The sequence below is a fragment of the Trachurus japonicus genome, chromosome 20, assembly GCF_045865225.1.
Source record: "Trachurus japonicus isolate A0001 chromosome 20, Traja_1.0".
NCBI classification, from domain to species: Eukaryota; Metazoa; Chordata; class Actinopteri; order Carangiformes; family Carangidae; genus Trachurus; species Trachurus japonicus.
Window position 1 is genome coordinate 26,118,577 of NC_140926.1, and position 17,684 is coordinate 26,136,260.

General features: G+C 46.1%; 3 protein-coding genes across 3 annotated transcripts in view; 2 read left to right on the forward strand and 1 right to left on the reverse strand.

The window, feature by feature from the left end:
• The window catches only part of cyb5a (cytochrome b5 type A (microsomal)), a 188,169-nt gene that overhangs the window by 26,225 nt on the left and 144,260 nt on the right, over window positions 1–17,684 (forward strand). The window lies entirely within an intron of this gene.
• On the forward strand, window positions 2,259–4,893 carry ppp1r3g (protein phosphatase 1 regulatory subunit 3G). The gene has a single exon (XM_085763465.1). The coding sequence runs from the start codon at window positions 2,274–2,276 to the stop codon at window positions 3,114–3,116; it is 843 nt and encodes a 280-aa protein (XP_085619591.1). The 5' UTR covers window positions 2,259–2,273; the 3' UTR covers window positions 3,117–4,893.
• Window positions 9,516–17,684, reverse strand: part of lyrm4b (LYR motif containing 4) — a 60,849-nt gene continuing 52,680 nt past the window's right edge. Inside the window, exon 3 of the mRNA XM_085762750.1 lies at window positions 9,516–9,604. Within this exon, the coding sequence (XP_085618876.1) occupies window positions 9,557–9,604 (48 nt within the window). The 3' untranslated portion in view covers window positions 9,516–9,556. The remainder of the gene's footprint in view (window positions 9,605–17,684) is intronic.

The window sequence follows — 17,684 nt, forward strand, 5'->3', positions numbered from 1 at the left end:
CTGAAAAAACGAGTCGTTATCCGTTTTTCATTTTAGTTTTGGAAACGAATACTGAGAAAAAGAGTTGTTTTTTCGTTTTCTTATTTTTGGTTTTATTTTGAAAAACGAATGAACGAATGATACACGGATTCATTTAAAAAGTGACATTTTCAATTGCAAAATGTGTGTAAAACAGAAAATGTGTTTAAAGTTTTGGAGACTTGAGAAGAGCTTTTGCTCTCTGTGTAGCAGTTTAAATATTTGTGTTATGCATGTCATTTTAATGTGTTAGCAATCGGAAAAAGCTGTATTCTGGTGATGTGAAGGTGTGGTGCATTGTGCTTCACACTGGAGATCATGTTATCAGCTGTGTTGGACATGATTCAACATGAGCTCAGCTCAGTCAGACTCTTCAGTCCTGCAGCACCACCTTGTGGATGTAGCTGAGCAGCCATCAGATCAGAGAGAAGTTTGGGGGTTATATTATATCATGTTTTCCAGCTAGATTAAATGTAGGACATTGACTTTTCACTGTTTTACTGTTTCTACTTTAGATGTGAAACGTCTCCTTCCTCCTCTTGAACAGACTGACCCACAGAAGAATGAGTGTTGTGGTTGAGGCAGATGAACAGGTGCTGCCATCTAGTGAAGACATCTCAGTGAACGTTCAGTCCAGAGACAGAGACAGAGACAGAGGGACAGGGATCAATCCTCAAGTCATCAAACAGTTAAAGCCTCTGGCTCGGAGGAAAACAGTGACCTCAGGATTATTCCGTGATGACGCCATGTGTTTGTTTACTCGACGCCGTGTGACGCATTTTGTTGGGTCCGCGTGGACCGTCACAATTACATAACATGTCAGATTGTGGTTTCGACCCCAGAAACGTGTTCATCCTCGAGTTGTTGTTGTTGGATTTTATTTGACTTGTGTCTATTTATTTTTAATTGACAAGCATTAATTTGAACAGAACATGATAACATGAGGAAGTACAGACAGAGTTTAGACTGGTTATCCTCTAGTTTGGTTATTTAGTAGAATGTGCTGTGCTTCTGCCATACATGCAAAGATGCTACATTTTTTGCTGAAACAAAAAATTAGAGTGGTCTCTTAATTTTTTCCATATAGTCAATATTGTCAGTATGGTATCAGTCTATTGTTAAAAAAAAAGAAGCCTACCTGCTCATAAACAGCCCTTAGCTCTTTATTCTGCTCCATGTGTCCATGGTGATCTCCCTCAGGCTGACACTCAGGATGTTGAACACTGATGACGTGGAGTCTTGTCTGTGAACACTGCACTTGAACTACACAGAGGTCAAGGTTGACGGTCCCTTCACTGTGGTGGGACAAAGTGGTTTCAGTGACAGTAGAAATGCAATTAAAAAAAATAAAAATACATAATTTCTTTTTCTTTCCTTTTTTTTAATGAATAGTTTATATTCACGACAGAGAATAAAAGAATCACTGAATGTAACCAAGTTACTGTAAAACCAGTGTTTGAAGTCAGCTCTCCACAACAAGCTGATAATGTGTTTGTCTAGTTCAGTGGCTCTCAAAGGTTTTTACATCAAGGACCCCGTATTGACACAAATTAGACCACGGACCCCCATTGGACAACATTTTGAAGCAAATGCCAGAAATACACAAATATTTGTTCTGAGACTGAAGAATGTTACATTTTTAGTCTGTATGACGTTCAAATCAGGGCCAATGGCGTACATTTCTGGAAATATTAGAGAGAAATTTCTGGAAAAAAGTGGTACAGTTTCTCTAAAAACATTTAAACATTTCTAGAACAAGTGGTAAAAAATCTGAAAAAATATATATATTTAAAAAAAAATTAAAAGTTAAAAAGTTTTCCAGAGAAAAGTGGCAAAATTTCTCAATTTCTTTTAAAAAAAATTCTAGAAAAAGTGGTAATAATTTCTTTTAAAAATATTTTCTAAAGGGAAGAATAAATAATAATAAAAATAGTGGTAAAAATTTCTCAAAAAACTTTAAATTCTAGAAAAAGTTGGGGGCCCCCTTAAATCCCCTCAAGGACCCCTGGAGGTCCCTGGACCCTACGTTGAGAACCACTGGTCTAGTTCAATACGTGTCCTCTTGCATGAAAACAGGTGAAAGCTTATGTTTCTTACGTGACAATGTGCGTGTGTTTCTGTGCGTGACCATGTGGAAACACTGCACGCGCTCTGTGTTGTCACCAGAGCGTTGTCCTCGGAGGGGGCGGGAGTCCCTCTATACAAACCGCTCCACACCGGGACTCCCGTTAGTAAGAAGCACCGACCGGGCCGCCATGTCCCACTCAGCTGTCCACACCGGGGGACAGGCGCCGTCCCCCCCGGGACAGTCCGCGGAGAACGGCCTGGAGGCGGTGGAGGAGGAGGAGGAGGAGGAGGAGGAAGAGGAGGAGGAGGGAGATCTGGACGACGAGGCCGACGCTGCCCGACTGGAGAAGTTCATGAGGGACCGGAGGAGAGCCCAGTCCCTGCCCGCCTACCCGGCCGCGCTGCTGGACGGGGTCTCCGGGACCAACGGGAGGAAGCGGGTCAAGTTCGCCGACTCCATGGGTCTGGACCTGGCCAGCGTCAAGCACTTCAGCACGTTGGAGGATCCGCAGATCCCGAGCAAAGTCCTGTCGAGGCACAGGAGCTTCCCCCCGCAGCAGGACCTGCTCAGCGACCTGTGCCACAGCTTCAAGTCCACCATGGACACGGACCGGCTGTTCGCCTGCTTCCCGGACCCGCGCGACACGGAGCTGCGGGTCCGGCGGCTGCGCGTCTGTCTGGAGAAGGTCACCATCAGCCAGTTCGACCTGCGGGGCCAGATCCGGGTCTTAGCCGGCTGCACCCACAAGGAGGTCGGGGTGCGGTACACCTTCAACGACTGGCTGTCACACGTGGACGCGCAGGCTCTGAACGTGCCCGCGGATCAGCCGGACCTGGTGGGGGAGCGGTTCGGTTTCACCGTGTACACGCCGCCCTTCATGGAGCCCAGCTCGGCCGTGCACTTCGCCGTGTACCTGAGGAGCGAGGAGGGGGAGTTCTGGGACAACAACGGGGGGCAGAACTACAGCCTCAGGTACCGCTGCATGCCCGGCTCCACGCGCTTCGTCAGCGCCGCGTTCCACGCCACCTGAACCGGCTCTGCGCTGTGCGTAAAACCTTTCCATCCGTGCGTAAAGCTCTCCATGCGCCCCGTGTGCTGGAAGAAACAGCTGCCGCATCTGGTGAATAAACACATCATCTGTGATGATCAGTGTGGTGAGTTCAGGGACACAGATGTTGGTTTTTTTTTTAGACCTCTGAACGCGTCTTTTCTACCTTGACTTTGTCTCATCTCAACATCTGCACCGACAACAACATCTCAGACATCACTGACTCTCCGCTTGGATCAAACGGACTTTCTCTCCCTCAGAGGACAGAGACTGAGCCTGTGCTTCATGATGATCATGACCACTTAGTGACGTCAGCCTGTTGGATGAGTGATTACAATTTGTTTATTTGTTACATGGATCCCCATTAGCTGATGTCAGGACAACCAGTTAGTCTTCCTGGGGTCCATAATCATATTAATTGTTATATAATACAGTGAAGATTAAAATGCAAAGAATGAAAAAATAACAGGCAAAAAGATAACAGCAATAAAAAAATGTATATATAAAAAAGGCAAAAATTTAAATAAAATCATTTGATACCATGTGACCCTGCAAGTATGTGCACAGTTTTGTTTTAAACCAGCTCTGTCCATGTGTGAATGTCTCCTGGAAGCTGATTCCATCAACTCAACTTTACAAAGCTGTTTTGAAATTTGGTCGATGTTAAGTCATGTACCCAGTTGGCTTCTATAGCCAATGTATGAATTTAATCAGAATAGATTATATTTCTAACAAAATACTCTGGAGTCTGTTTTTTTTTTTTAATATACCCTAAAAATGAACCAGCCGCCTCTCTACAGCGATCCATCCCAGTTTACTTTGCATTTTCACAGTACAGTCATAGATGGGCAGCCCAGAATAAATCTGGCTCCTTGGTTTTGAGCTATCTGTAATTTTTTCTATCAGCTGATTAGAGGCAGAGGACCAGACAACCAAACAATAATCCAAGTCACACAGAGCTATAAAACGGACAATTTGACAGAGCAGTAATGAAGGGATAAAAGGTGTACGTTTTCTCACAGTTAGAATGCTCTTTCCATTTAAAGACTATTATTTAATATTTACATGTTCAGACCAAGACTTTTCTAACATGTTGCATTGGTTGTCCCCTCTATTTGTAAATCCAGAATAGAATTCTGTGCCACTTTATAATTAGACCCAAATATTAGAAAGACTCTAACTCTATCCAGTTATCCACAACTTTGAGTTCACATGCCAGAGTATTGTCCAGTTTGACGAGAGGTTTCAGTGGTACAAGGTGCAATCAACAGCATACATAGTCATATCATGCTATTCAGATTATACAGGAGATTATTAGTAAAAACTGAGAATAAGAGCAACCGGAGCCAAATTATAATTAAAAACAGTGTCTTTCTCTCTGCTGCCCTATCTGTTGATAAGAAAGAGATTGCATTTCAAAATAAAAGCCATGCACGTTTACTGAGAGTGCAGACATCACCGTGAGCGGCAGGTGCAGCTGTCATACCGGTCAGGCCAACAGCTTTTACATTGATAGACACATTAGCCTGTAAACCTCTCTGGGATGTCGCTGATGTCACTCAGGTGTGTTGTTCAACAATAAATCCTGTTAAGAAAGAAAGAATTAGACTAAAGACGGTCCTCTATTTGGCATTTTGACTTGAAAGGTCCAGGGTGTAATCATTGTCCAGGTTTATTGGCAAAATCTGAATATACTTCCCAAATATATTTGTATTATAATAGCTATAAAATAAAATTTGTTTGGTTTTTCATAGCCTTATATTTATTCTTTTATACATACATATAGCAAGGGTCTTGCTTTAGAGAGTGTCGCCATCTTGCGCCACCATCTTTGTACGGCAGCCCGAATGGAAAATCCAGCCAACCAGAGAGAACGTTTCGGGAGTTTTGCGTGGAAGGCAGAAGGAAAGAAGGAGGAGGAGGAAACAGCAGACATATGGTAAAATGGTTTAGATTTTCACCTCATTGCTCCATGCTCCTGAAATACTCCCAGTCGTGGTAAACAAGTTTTTTTTTGTCCTTTTTTGTCCCCCAACGTCACTTTGCTGATGGGAGGGGTGAGTGTGAGTGAGTGAGCGCTGCAATCTAGAATCTGAATGATAGATATCATGGTTTTCTCCCCTTTTTACACACTGGACCTTTAATTCTCCAGTTGGTTTTTGCTCATGTGATTAGAGGAAGGAGATGCCCCCTCCCCACGGATCGCTTGTCTGAGTCTGTTCACTGAGGAAATTTGTCTGGATTATTGAGAGAGGGGAGTAAACATTTATGGTGGGTGGGGGTTGAAAATACATAAATATCATACACTCCACTCATAGTGCAAACAGTGTAAAAAGAACAACTAGAGCTTGGACCAGTCAGTAGAAAATCATCTTCATGTCAGCCTCAGGTTGCTGCTCCAGGCCTAGACTCAGATTAAACACTTGACAGATGCTTGACAGATGTTTGTCATCAAACTAAAACCTGTGGGATGTTGTACTACACTGTGTTTTAATGCTGCAGCATCTGCTCCATCTGTTTCCACTCACGTTAGTGGTTTCATTTACACTCTTTAGTTCCGTATGTGAGAGCAGCCATGCAGGTCGCCCCTCATTTGAATCCGTCCTTCCTCTTTACACCAGGACCAAAGTGCAGACATGGGCCCTGTTGACACACTTGACCACATCTGTTTGATCTGTCAACACTGACACAGCTTCAGAGTGCTGCAGGGGCATTTAACTGCCACAGTGGAGGCTGGGGAGACCCGCGACCTCGTGCCCTCAGCTCAACTAACACACACTCACCACATGGAGAAGATCACCACGCAGTTGTTCTGTAATGATGAGAAAATGAAGCACACCTCTTATCCACAACAATAACCAAGATTGTAAAATCAGTTTTTAAACAGAGTGTGTGTAATACAGTGCAGCGTAAATATGAAAAACACTTGGAAATGAAAAGGAATATTGCACTAGGTGTAATGATGCAGAAACTGTAGAAACCAACAGGCTAACGAGTCTGATGACAAGATGAAGGAGCTAGTTTTCCTTCTCAGAGCACCTACAGTCTCATGCAGCCGCTGAGTGACAGGTGTCCATGATTTACATCAGTTAGGCTGATGTCCTTCTCACCCACCTCCTCCATGGAGCTCAGAGGACAGTCCCCCCCCCCCCCACCCCCCCAATCTGATTGGCCACCAGAGTTTAGCTCTAACTACTGGGTAAGAGTATAAGATATTTCTGTTCACTGTGAGAATTTATTGTGTTGCTTATTCCCTTATTCCGCTAAGACTTCTCATTTACAAGATGTATAGAGAAGTGGAAAATGAAAACATTACAGGCATCTTCCTTACAATGTGAAAGATTCAATGTGGCCGATAAAAGCAAGATGAAGACATATTGTAAAGGCAAGGCAAGGCAAGGCAAGGCAATTTTATTTGTATAGCCCGTTTTTACAAACAGTTTGTCTCAAAGGGCTTTACATGGCATCGTAACAACATCCTCTGTCCTTAGACCCTCACATCGACTGAGGAAAAACTCCATGAAAACCCTTTTAACAGGGAAAAATCGGAGAAAGCTCAGGGTGAGCAACAGAGGAGGGATCCCTCACCCAGGACGGACAGACGTGCAATAGATGTTGTTACAGACAAGAAAACAGTTTACAGTTTGTCACAGAATGTGCGAAATATGGAAATGTTAGCAGGAGTTGATGAAGGCAGTCTCTGGTGAGGGGAGGGACGGGGGGGCGGAGCCGGTCAGCTCGATGGGAGGACTGGGTGGCAGACTGGTCCATGGGAAGGAAGGGGAGGCCGGTCTAACAGCAGGGGAAGGGGAGGGAGGGGGGCGATGCAGGCGGCGGCTGGTGCAGAGAGATGGAGCTCCGGTGGATCTGTGGAAACACAGAGAGAGTGCGAGACACCAAGGCCAAACTACAAAGTACAACAGAAAATGACAGTTCAAAAATATACTGAGGAGAGGAGAGGAGAGGGGAGGGGAGGGGAGGGGAGGGGAGAGGAGAGGAGAGGAGAGGAGAGGAGAGGAGAGGAGAGGAGAGGAGAGGAGGGGAAAGGAGAGGGCTCTGTGTAACCAGATGTGTCCCCAGCAGTCTAAGCCTATAGCAGCGTAGCTATAAAATGGTTCAGAGCTACCTGAACCAGCCCTAACTAAAAGCCCTGTCATAAAGGAAGGTCTTCAGTCTAGACTTAAAAGTATAGTATAAAAGTAAACAGTGTGTAACTGTACAATATAAATCTTTAAGACAACTATCAGTGGCAGCCTTCATTTCTGTTACTTTTGGCTGACCCCCCCCCGCCAAATTTACTGTTGTTACCCCCTGTGCCCCCCACCAGCAAATACTGTGGACCCGCCCCTGCTTCCACAGCCCTAACAGAAGACGGATGATGATTCTACAGTGTCATGAAAAGTCCTCAGTGTCTTTATCACACTGAAGGACCTCAGTCTCCTCAGGAGCTGGAGACGACTCTGTCTCTTCTCGTACGAGACGGACACCTGTGTTAGTCCAGTCCAGTATGTTCTTCAGATGAACACCAGGTCTTTGTCGTGTCCACGATCTTAATGTCCACACCCTGGATGATCTGTGGTGCTCTCCTCGGGAAGTCAACCATCAGCTGCTGCGTCTTCCTGGCATTCATTACATTTATCTTAATTCATTTTTTTGTTTAATAAGAGTTTATTATTATCGCAGGCTAACATTCAGTTTATCAGTGACTTCAGTCTACAGAAGGATATGACTACCTGATGATTGATTCATGTTTTTAAAGCACAATTCATGTGTCCAGCCTTTCAGATGTGAGGGTTGAAACTACTGGATAATAAAGTAAAAATGTTTATGGTCTTTTTCACTTGTAAACATCACACAAAGTTGATTCAGGTTGATTTTCATAACTTGACAGAACAGAAACTTGTGTGTGTCAGTCTGATGAAACAGCAATCACTGATTGAGCAATGTGATCTTTTCCACCTGTGTGTGTGTGTGTGTTTCTTTGTGTGGAAGTGGGCCACAGTGCTCGTCCTTAAACCAACAGAAGGTTCTATTATTAGCAGCCTGTTGTATCTTGTGGGTCAGTCACCTGCTTCACCTTCACCCCCACCCCCACCCTTCCTCCACCTAAACCAGATGCATGTCTAATGAGAGCTAACCTCATCTGCTCCAGTCAGTCACGCCGCTTGTGAGTGTGCTTCATGGTCAGCACACACACACACACTGAAGCAAAACAAACACAACAGGCGTGTTTCAGAGCACGACACAAGGTAGTAGTCAGGTGTAAACTTGGTCACATAGATCTGGCTTAAATTAAACCATAAAGACATTTTACTTTTAGTTAGACATATTGGGATATAATATAATATGATATAATATAATATAATTTAATATAATAAATATAACATAGCTATGTCATCTATGGTGTGACAGTGACATTTGAGACTTGTTGACTTGTTGTGACATCAGAAAATCTGATGAAATGACACCTGAATTGTGCTGAAGAAGAATAACAACATCATGCTAATGAAGCTGATGGACAGAAGAGTTATACCACTTTATTCATATTTGTGTTGCGTCTTCTCAACCTCCACCCTCAGGTTTATACAGCAAGACAACTTCATATGCGAAGGACTAATTGTGCGCGTTAATACAAAAATAACACTAGAAAAGAAACAGTCAGGGATGCACTGATCAACAGAAATGGAGGTCAGATATTTAGATTTTTGGTTTTTCAACATGTAAACCAGTGAGTGAGAGCCTGGTGCCACACTGTGTGTCCTCCACCAGGACGGCTGCTGCCTGGACCGGAGACACTTTCCTGAATCAGAGCGGCTGTGTGGCTGAATCACAGGACAAGACAGGACAAAGAAGCATTTTAATGGCTAATCCTAACGCTGAATAAATGTTGTTAAATTATGATTTTTTTTGTATAATCTGTCCTCTTATTTTGTCAGAGACTTGATGGCTTTTTGTCATAAATTGGTTGAATGGAACAAGTGACTTAAAAACGTTTTTTGGTCAAACAACTTCATTTTAAGCAAAGGTGCTAAACTCAACAGCTTTCATCCTGACAAAAGATCATAAACAACATCTTTGGGTTGTGGAAGCATCTGTCAGCGTCTCCCAGGAAAAACAATCAGATGAAATGACATTGAATGACATCGAGTCACATATGAAAACAGTGAGTGGAAACGGATGAATGGTGCGTGATCAGTGCAGCCCTGACAACATCAAAGTCTAAACTCCAAACAAACTCCAGGTACATCACAGCTCTCCTCCTGTCGTCCTACATCTCCCACAATGCATTGTACACCTCCTCCCAGTAATGGACGTGTCAGATGAAACAGAGAGGAAGCAGGATGGCGGTCGGTGGTGATGGTGCCATCCTGTTGCTTGCTGGGATCCTCCTCCTCTTCCTCCTCTTCCTCCTGCTGCAGCTGTTACTCCACCACAATCTTCTGGGTCTCGTACATCTTTCCTATGGAGACCTGCCGGGACACAGACAGACAAACCAGAATGAGACAACAAACCTGTTTGTCCTTGAGTCCAAGAGGACATTTGTGACAAACTTCAAGAAAGGGTTCCTTCAAGATGTTTGTGAGATATTGCAAAACTGTTTTTCTAGGTCACTGTGACCTTGACCTTTGATGTTAAAGGGATAGTTCAGCTTTTTTGAAGTGGGGTTGTATGAGGTACAAATGGCCATTAAAGCAGAAGTAAGCGGAATGTTTGTGTTAATATAAGTCTTAAATAGTTCTATCTTCCGACAGCAATCACTTACATAGAGTGTTTGGTCTGAAACACGGGTCTGTCAGTCACTCTGCTCTGCTGTAAGCCGAGGAGAAAACTTTCCTTGTATCCTACAACCTTTATCCAATGAGGAGAGAGAACGGCATAAAGGGGCGGTCCTCTCTGTGTGTGCAGCCAAGGGATGCGCGTGATGTGTTGACGTAGGGACGAGGGCGGGGACTGCTAACTCCATCGGCTGACAGGAAGTTAGCCAAAACCACCGGATCGCTTACTTCTGCTTTAAGTATAATATCTGCAGTAGAAAGGTCTCTGCTTCCCTCCACTGAGAAACACTGGCGCACAGCGCTGCACCGAGACACAGGCAGTACATTGTTGTCAATGAGGGACGATTAATCAGCGTATTTTCACTGCAGACGAGAAGTCCTGTCTCTGACAGGTGTTTCTAAGTGGGGGAAAACTTCAAAAGATCACATTTTTGGAGCCTTTCCCATGGACTGGTGGAAATGTTCATAATTTAAAGTCATTTCGCATTTCGCATTCGGCAAAATGGCTCAATGGCGCCCCCTACAAATTTTATAATATTCAGCCCATTGCAGGGGTTTCACCTAGACCTGTGTCTAGTAGACATTTGGTAGGCTCATAGAACATACCAAGATGCACAAAAAAAGTCTATTATTGTCATGGTGAAATCCCAACAGGAAGTCGGCCATTTTGATTTGAATATTTGATTTTGGCCACTTGTTTGCGATTTCCACACCTCGTATTTAAACGGGGAAAAAATAATAATTTGTCTTTAAAGGGATACGCCAACAGAATTTGTGCTTTTACTTTGAAATAGGAAGCTAACCTACCCTCGATGTAGCTAGCTTGAACCAAAATAAACCGTCTTTTGACCGATCTGGTCCCGTTACCGGCATTTGACCGCTCAAGATGCCTTACCGGAGAGTTTTGTCAGCTCTGAGACGAAGATCGGCCCGCCGGTTTCCGTTTAGAGTTGCTGAAGAGTTTCTCTGATGACTTTAGGTAGAGGCAGGCTAACACTACCTATACACGCGTTTGAGCTAAGCTAATTAGCGGCCAGCTCTGCCCGTATCTCCCTTGTTACTGCACGCACAGTTGAAAGGATGGTGTCTATCTGCTGGTCATGGACTTGGGAGTGAGGCAAGATATGAAAAAAAAATGTTGGCGTATCCCTTTAAAGTCTGAGTGAATGTTGAAGCAGCTCCATCTAGGTGTTACTGAGATACCGTGTCAACAAGAGGGACAACCTGTAAACAACAGAGTCTGTGGCGTGGAGATGACGCATTAAGTTGTGTCAAAGCTGAATTGATTTCCCTCCAAAACACAGACTAAAGGTCAAAGTGAACCTCAGACCTGGACTCTGTCTGTGCTGCAGCCGCTGGGTTCTTCTTTTTTTTTTTTTTTAAAGTATATTTTTTGGCTTTTTGCCTTTATTTGATAGTGATGACAGTAGAGATAGACAGGAAATGGGGAGGCAGAGAGAGGGGGAATGACACGCAGGAAAGGTCTGCCCGACGCGGGATTCGAACCGGGGACGCCTGCGGCGAGGACTGTAGCCTCTACATGGGGCGGCCGCTCTACCCACTGCGCCACGCACCGCCCCAGCCGCTGGGTTCTTCTGCCCCCCTGTGGTGCTGCACTGGAACCTTTATCCTGGGGAGGGGTGTGTGTGTGTGTGTGTATGTGAGCTTCATGTCCTGAACGACTCGTCACTGTGTAATGTCAATATTAGCCAGCTCTGTTGTCAAATACACCGACACACAGGTCAATTATGGTCAAGTGTGATGTGGTTGTACTGTACGTACAAAGTGTGTGTGTGTGTGTGTGTGTGTGTGTGTCCATGATTGATTTTCTCTTCTCTTTCTGCACAGAGACATGACAGACTGATCTACTACAAATATGACACACTCACACAGACCATGGAGTTCTGCGTCTCACAACACACAGTTCACAACTTCCCACGTGTTGTCAGTGATGATTTCTCACAGTACAGGCTGAATCATTCAAATTGATTGATTGATTGATTGATTGGCAGCAGTTGGTCAGTTGATTTGTGAGCTTCTTCTTTGACCACTGTCTGGTCAGTCTCAGTCTCTATGGTCCATTAAATCTGTTATGTCCAGGCTGTCTTCACCTCTCTCTACATCCTGTGTGTCTCCGTCCCTACCTCCTGTATGTCTCTCTGTCTCTACATCCTCTGTGTGTCTCTCCATCTCTACCTCCTGTATGTCTCTCTGTCTGCCTCTACCTCCTGTGTGTCTCCGTCCCTACCTCCTCTGTGTGTCTCTGTCTCTACCTCCTGTGTGTCTCTCTGCCTGTCTCTACCTCCTCTGTGTGTCTCTGTCTCTACCTCCTCTGTGTGTCTCTGTCTCTACCTCCTCTGTGTGTCTCTGTCTCTACCTCCTCTGTGTCTCTCTGTCTCTACCTCCTGTGTGTCTCTCTGCCTGTCTCTACCTCCTCTGTGTGTCTCTGTCTCTACCTCCTCTGTGTGTCTCTCTGTCTGTCTCTACCTCCTGTGTGTCTCCGTCCCTACCTCCTCTGTGTGTCTCTGTCTCTACCTCCTGTGTGTCTCCGTCCCTACCTCCTCTGTGTGTCTCTGTCTCTACCTCCTGTGTGTCTCCGTCCCTACCTCCTCTGTGTGTCTCTGTCTCTACCTCCTCTGTGTGTCTCTCTGTCTGTCTCTACCTCCTCTGTGTGTCTCTGTCTCTACCTCCTCTGTGTGTCTCTCTGTCTGTCTCTACCTCCTGTGTGTCTCCGTCCCTACCTCCTCTGTGTGTCTCTGTCTCTACCTCCTCTGTGTCTCTCTGTCTCTACCTCCTCTGTGTGTCTCTGTCTCTACCTCCTCTGTGTGTCTCTACCTCCTGTGTGTCTCTCTGTCTGTCTCTACCTCCTGTGTGTCTCTGTCTCTACCTCCTGTGTGTCTCTCTGTCTGTCTCTACCTCCTCTGTGTGTCTCTGTCTCTACCTCCTCTGTGTGTCTCTGTCTCTACCTCCTCTGTGTCTCTGTCTCTACCTCCTCTGTGTGTCTCTGTCTCTACCTCCTCTGTGTCTCTGTCTCTACCTCCTGTGTGTCTCTGTCTCTACCTCCTCTGTCTCTCTCTGTCTCTACCTCCTCTGTGTGTCTCTGTCTCTACCTCCTCTGTGTGTCTCTGTCTCTACCTCCTCTGTCTCTCTCTGTCTCTACCTCCTCTGTCTCTCTCTGTCTCTACCTCCTCTGTGTGTCTCTGTCTCTACCTCCTCTGTGTCTCTCTGTCTGTCTCTACCTCCTGTGTGTCTCTCTGTCTCTACCTCCTCTGTGTCTCTCTGTCTGTCTCTACCTCCTCTGTGTCTCTCTGTCTGTCTCTACCTCCTGTGTATGTCTCTGTCTCTACCTCCTGTGTGTCTCTCTGTCTGTCTCTACCTCCTGTGTGTCTCTGTCTCTACCTCCTGTGTGTCTCTCTGTCTGTCTCTACCTCCTGTGTGTCTCTGTCTCTACCTCCTGTGTGTCTCTCTGTCTGTCTCTACCTCCTGTGTGTCTCTGTCTCTACCTCCTCTGTGTCTCTCTGTCTGTCTCTACCTCCTCTGTGTCTCTGTCTCTACCTCCTGTGTGTCTCTCTGCCTGTCTCTACCTCCTCTGTGTGTCTCTGTCTCTACCTCCTCTGTGTGTCTCTGTCTCTACCTCCTCTGTGTGTCTCTGTCTCTACCTCCTCTGTGTCTCTCTGTCTCTACCTCCTGTGTGTCTCTCTGCCTGTCTCTACCTCCTCTGTGTGTCTCTGTCTCTACCTCCTCTGTGTGTCTCTCTGTCTGTCTCTACCTCCTGTGTGTCTCCGTCCCTACCTCCTCTGTGTGTCTCTGTCTCTACCTCCTGTGTGTCTCCGTCCCTACCTCCTCTGTGTGTCTCTGTCTCTACCTCCTCTGTGTGTCTCTCTGTCTGTCTCTACCTCCTCTGTGTGTCTCTGTCTCTACCTCCTCTGTGTGTCTCTCTGTCTGTCTCTACCTCCTGTGTGTCTCCGTCCCTACCTCCTCTGTGTGTCTCTGTCTCTACCTCCTCTGTGTCTCTCTGTCTCTACCTCCTCTGTGTGTCTCTGTCTCTACCTCCTCTGTGTGTCTCTACCTCCTGTGTGTCTCTCTGTCTGTCTCTACCTCCTGTGTGTCTCTGTCTCTACCTCCTGTGTGTCTCTCTGTCTGTCTCTACCTCCTCTGTGTGTCTCTGTCTCTACCTCCTCTGTGTGTCTCTGTCTCTACCTCCTCTGTGTCTCTGTCTCTACCTCCTCTGTGTGTCTCTGTCTCTACCTCCTCTGTGTCTCTGTCTCTACCTCCTGTGTGTCTCTGTCTCTACCTCCTCTGTCTCTCTCTGTCTCTACCTCCTCTGTCTCTCTCTGTCTCTACCTCCTCTGTGTGTCTCTGTCTCTACCTCCTCTGTGTCTCTCTGTCTGTCTCTACCTCCTGTGTGTCTCTCTGTCTCTACCTCCTCTGTGTCTCTCTGTCTGTCTCTACCTCCTCTGTGTCTCTCTGTCTGTCTCTACCTCCTGTGTATGTCTCTGTCTCTACCTCCTGTGTGTCTCTCTGTCTGTCTCTACCTCCTGTGTGTCTCTGTCTCTACCTCCTGTGTGTCTCTCTGTCTGTCTCTACCTCCTGTGTGTCTCTGTCTCTACCTCCTGTGTGTCTCTCTGTCTGTCTCTACCTCCTGTGTGTCTCTGTCTCTACCTCCTGTGTGTCTCTCTGTCTGTCTCTACCTCCTGTGTGTCTCTCTGTCTGTCTCTACCTCCTGTGTGTCTCTCTGTCTGTCTCTACCTCCTGTGTGTCTCTGTCTCTACCTCCTCTGTGTGTCTCTGTCTCTACCTCCTGTGTGTCTCTCTGTCTCTACCTCCTGTGTGTCTCTCTGTCTGTCTCTACCTCCTGTGTGTCTCTGTCTCTACCTCCTCTGTGTCTCTCTGTCTGTCTCTACCTCCTGTGTGTCTCTCTGTCTGTCTCTACCTCCTGTGTGTCTCTGTCTCTACCTCCTGTGTGTCTCTCTGTCTGTCTCTACCTCCTGTGTGTCTCTCTGTCTGTCTCTACCTCCTGTGTGTCTCTCTGTCTGTCTCTACCTCCTCTGTGTGTCTCTGTCTCTACCTCCTCTGTGTCTCTCTGTCTGTCTCTACCTCCTGTGTGTCTCTCTGTCTGTCTCTACCTCCTGTGTGTCTCTCTGTCTGTCTCTACCTCCTGTGTGTCTCTGTCTCTACCTCCTGTGTGTCTCTCTGTCTGTCTCTACCTCCTGTGTGTCTCTCTGTCTGTCTCTACCTCCTGTGTGTCTCTCTGTCTGTCTCTACCTCCTGTGTGTCTCTGTCTCTACCTCCTCTGTGTGTCTCTCTGTCTGTCTCTACCTCCTGTGTGTCTCTCTGTCTGTCTCTACCTCCTGTGTGTCTCTCTGTCTGTCTCTACCTCCTGTGTGTCTCTCTGTCTGTCTCTACCTCCTGTGTGTCTCTGTCTCTACCTCCTCTGTGTGTCTCTGTCTCTACCTCCTGTGTGTCTCTCTGTCTGTCTCTACCTCCTCTGTGTGTCTCTGTCTCTACCTCCTCTGTGTGTCTCTCTGTCTGTCTCTACCTCCTGTGTGTCTCTGTCTCTACCTCCTCTGTGTGTCTCTCTGTCTGTCTCTACCTCCTGTGTGTCTCTGTCTCTACCTCCTGTGTGTCTCTGTCTCTACCTCCTGTGTGTCTCTCTGTCTGTCTCTACCTCCTGTGTGTCTCTGTCTCTACCTCCTCTGTGTGTCTCTGTCTCTACCTCCTGTGTGTCTCTCTGTCTGTCTCTACCTCCTGTGTGTCTCTCTGTCTGTCTCTACCTCCTGTGTGTCTCTGTCTCTACCTCCTCTGTGTGTCTCTGTCTCTACCTCCTCTGTCTCTCTCTGTCTCTACCTCCTGTGTGTCTCTGTCTCTACCTCCTCTGTGTGTCTCTGTCTCTACCTCCTGTGTATGTCTCTGTCTCTACCTCCTCTGTGTGTCTCTGTCTCTACCTCCTGTGTGTCTCTGTCTCTACCTCCTGTGTATGTCTCTGTCTCTACCTCCTCTGTGTGTCTCTGTCTCTACCTCCTCTGTCTCTCTCTGTCTCTACCTCCTGTGTGTCTCTCTGTCTGTCTCTACCTCCTGTGTGTCTCTCTGTCTGTCTCTACCTCCTGTGTGTCTCTCTGTCTGTCTCTACCTCCTGTGTGTCTCTGTCTCTACCTCCTCTGTGTGTCTCTGTCTCTACCTCCTGTGTGTCTCTCTCTCTGTCTCTACCTCCTGTGTGTCTCTGTCTCTACCTCCTCTGTGTGTCTCTGTCTCTACCTCCTGTGTGTCTCTCTGTCTGTCTCTACCTCCTGTGTGTCTCTGTCTCTACCTCCTCTGTGTGTCTCTGTCTCTACCTCCTGTGTGTCTCTCTGTCTGTCTCTACCTCCTGTGTATGTCTCTGTCTCTACGTCCTAACCCTCCATGTCTCTACTGTCAGTGTGTGGTTGTGTGAGTGCAGCTCCACCAGGGGGCGCCACCTCACTGCACATCCACCTCAGCCCCCCTCAGCCCCCCGTCCCCCGTTGGAGAAGACCCTCTCCTGCGTGTGTGTCCCCACCGCCACCCACCCCATGTGTGTGCTGTCCTGATTGGCTGGAGTATGGCGATGGAGGGAGGCGGGCTGCTCTGGACCAATCAGCTGTGAGGAGGCTTGGCCCTCATGTAAATTGTTGCGGCTGTGGCTCCAAACAAAGGGATGGCCTCACTCCTCTCTCTCTCTCTCTCTCTCTGATCCTCTATTGCACTTTACCTGTCTCTCACATAATCTACCTCACTCTACCTCTCTCTCTCTCTCAGCTGATCTCAGTCCAGTGAAATATTTGGGAAAAGCAACTGAATCCTGAGTATAAATAAATAAATAAATTTAAATGTGAAATAGAGTCTGCTGTCGACACATTCAGCAGTGACAGTGGGATTTCAGGACTGTTCTCCTGCTACTCGTACTGTGGAGGCTTCTTCCATCACTGCACTGGGGTCAGTTTTACTGTCACCACGGAGACGGTTCATTATTAATAGAAGAAGAGCTCCAAATAGAAACCGGTTTAATCTCAGTAACATTTCATTTTGATTGTCCAGTTAAAACTTGGATCCAAATCACCCAATTAAGACATTAACAGCAGGTCAGCGTCTAATGAAGGCAAAGCATGCTGGGATACTGATGTGGCTGTTTGTTTTCTCTACCTCCTGTTCCTTCTGTTAGTTCACCGCTTTGTCTTTTAGTTTAATTTCACACTCTACACAGGTTTTATACTTTGGTTTTATGTGTGGTTTACTGCCACCAGGGGGTTTTATTTTTATTTTATTGATTTTATTTTTTAAAGTTTTTTTTATTTTCATCTTGCTAGTTGTTATTCTAATGTGAGTCTCGTCTCCAGAACAAACTTAGCAGTAAGTGTAACGGGTAGAAACACTAATTTAAACAGTTTCATATTAGAAAGAGGTGCTAAGCTAGGCTAAGCTCAGTCTGAGATGAGATCTCAAACCTGGAGAGGTTTCAACATCAGAACTTCAACTACACTTAAAACTATTTATTGCGGGGGATTGGGGGTGCGGGCTGGTCCCCTGAAGGCTGATAAAGGCCTGGCAGGGCCCCGGGGCATCCCATAAACTTGAGTAAAGTAAATAAATAAAAACATTTCATATAAGATTTGTTTTTTAGATCCTCCCTCCTCCATCCTGATCTCCATATTGTTAACGCTTCATCATTATCATTAGTATAGCATTGTTGTTGATATTAATATTACTATTGTTACGTTCCTCTCCCCCCCCCATGTCTATTATTAACTATTTATCTATTT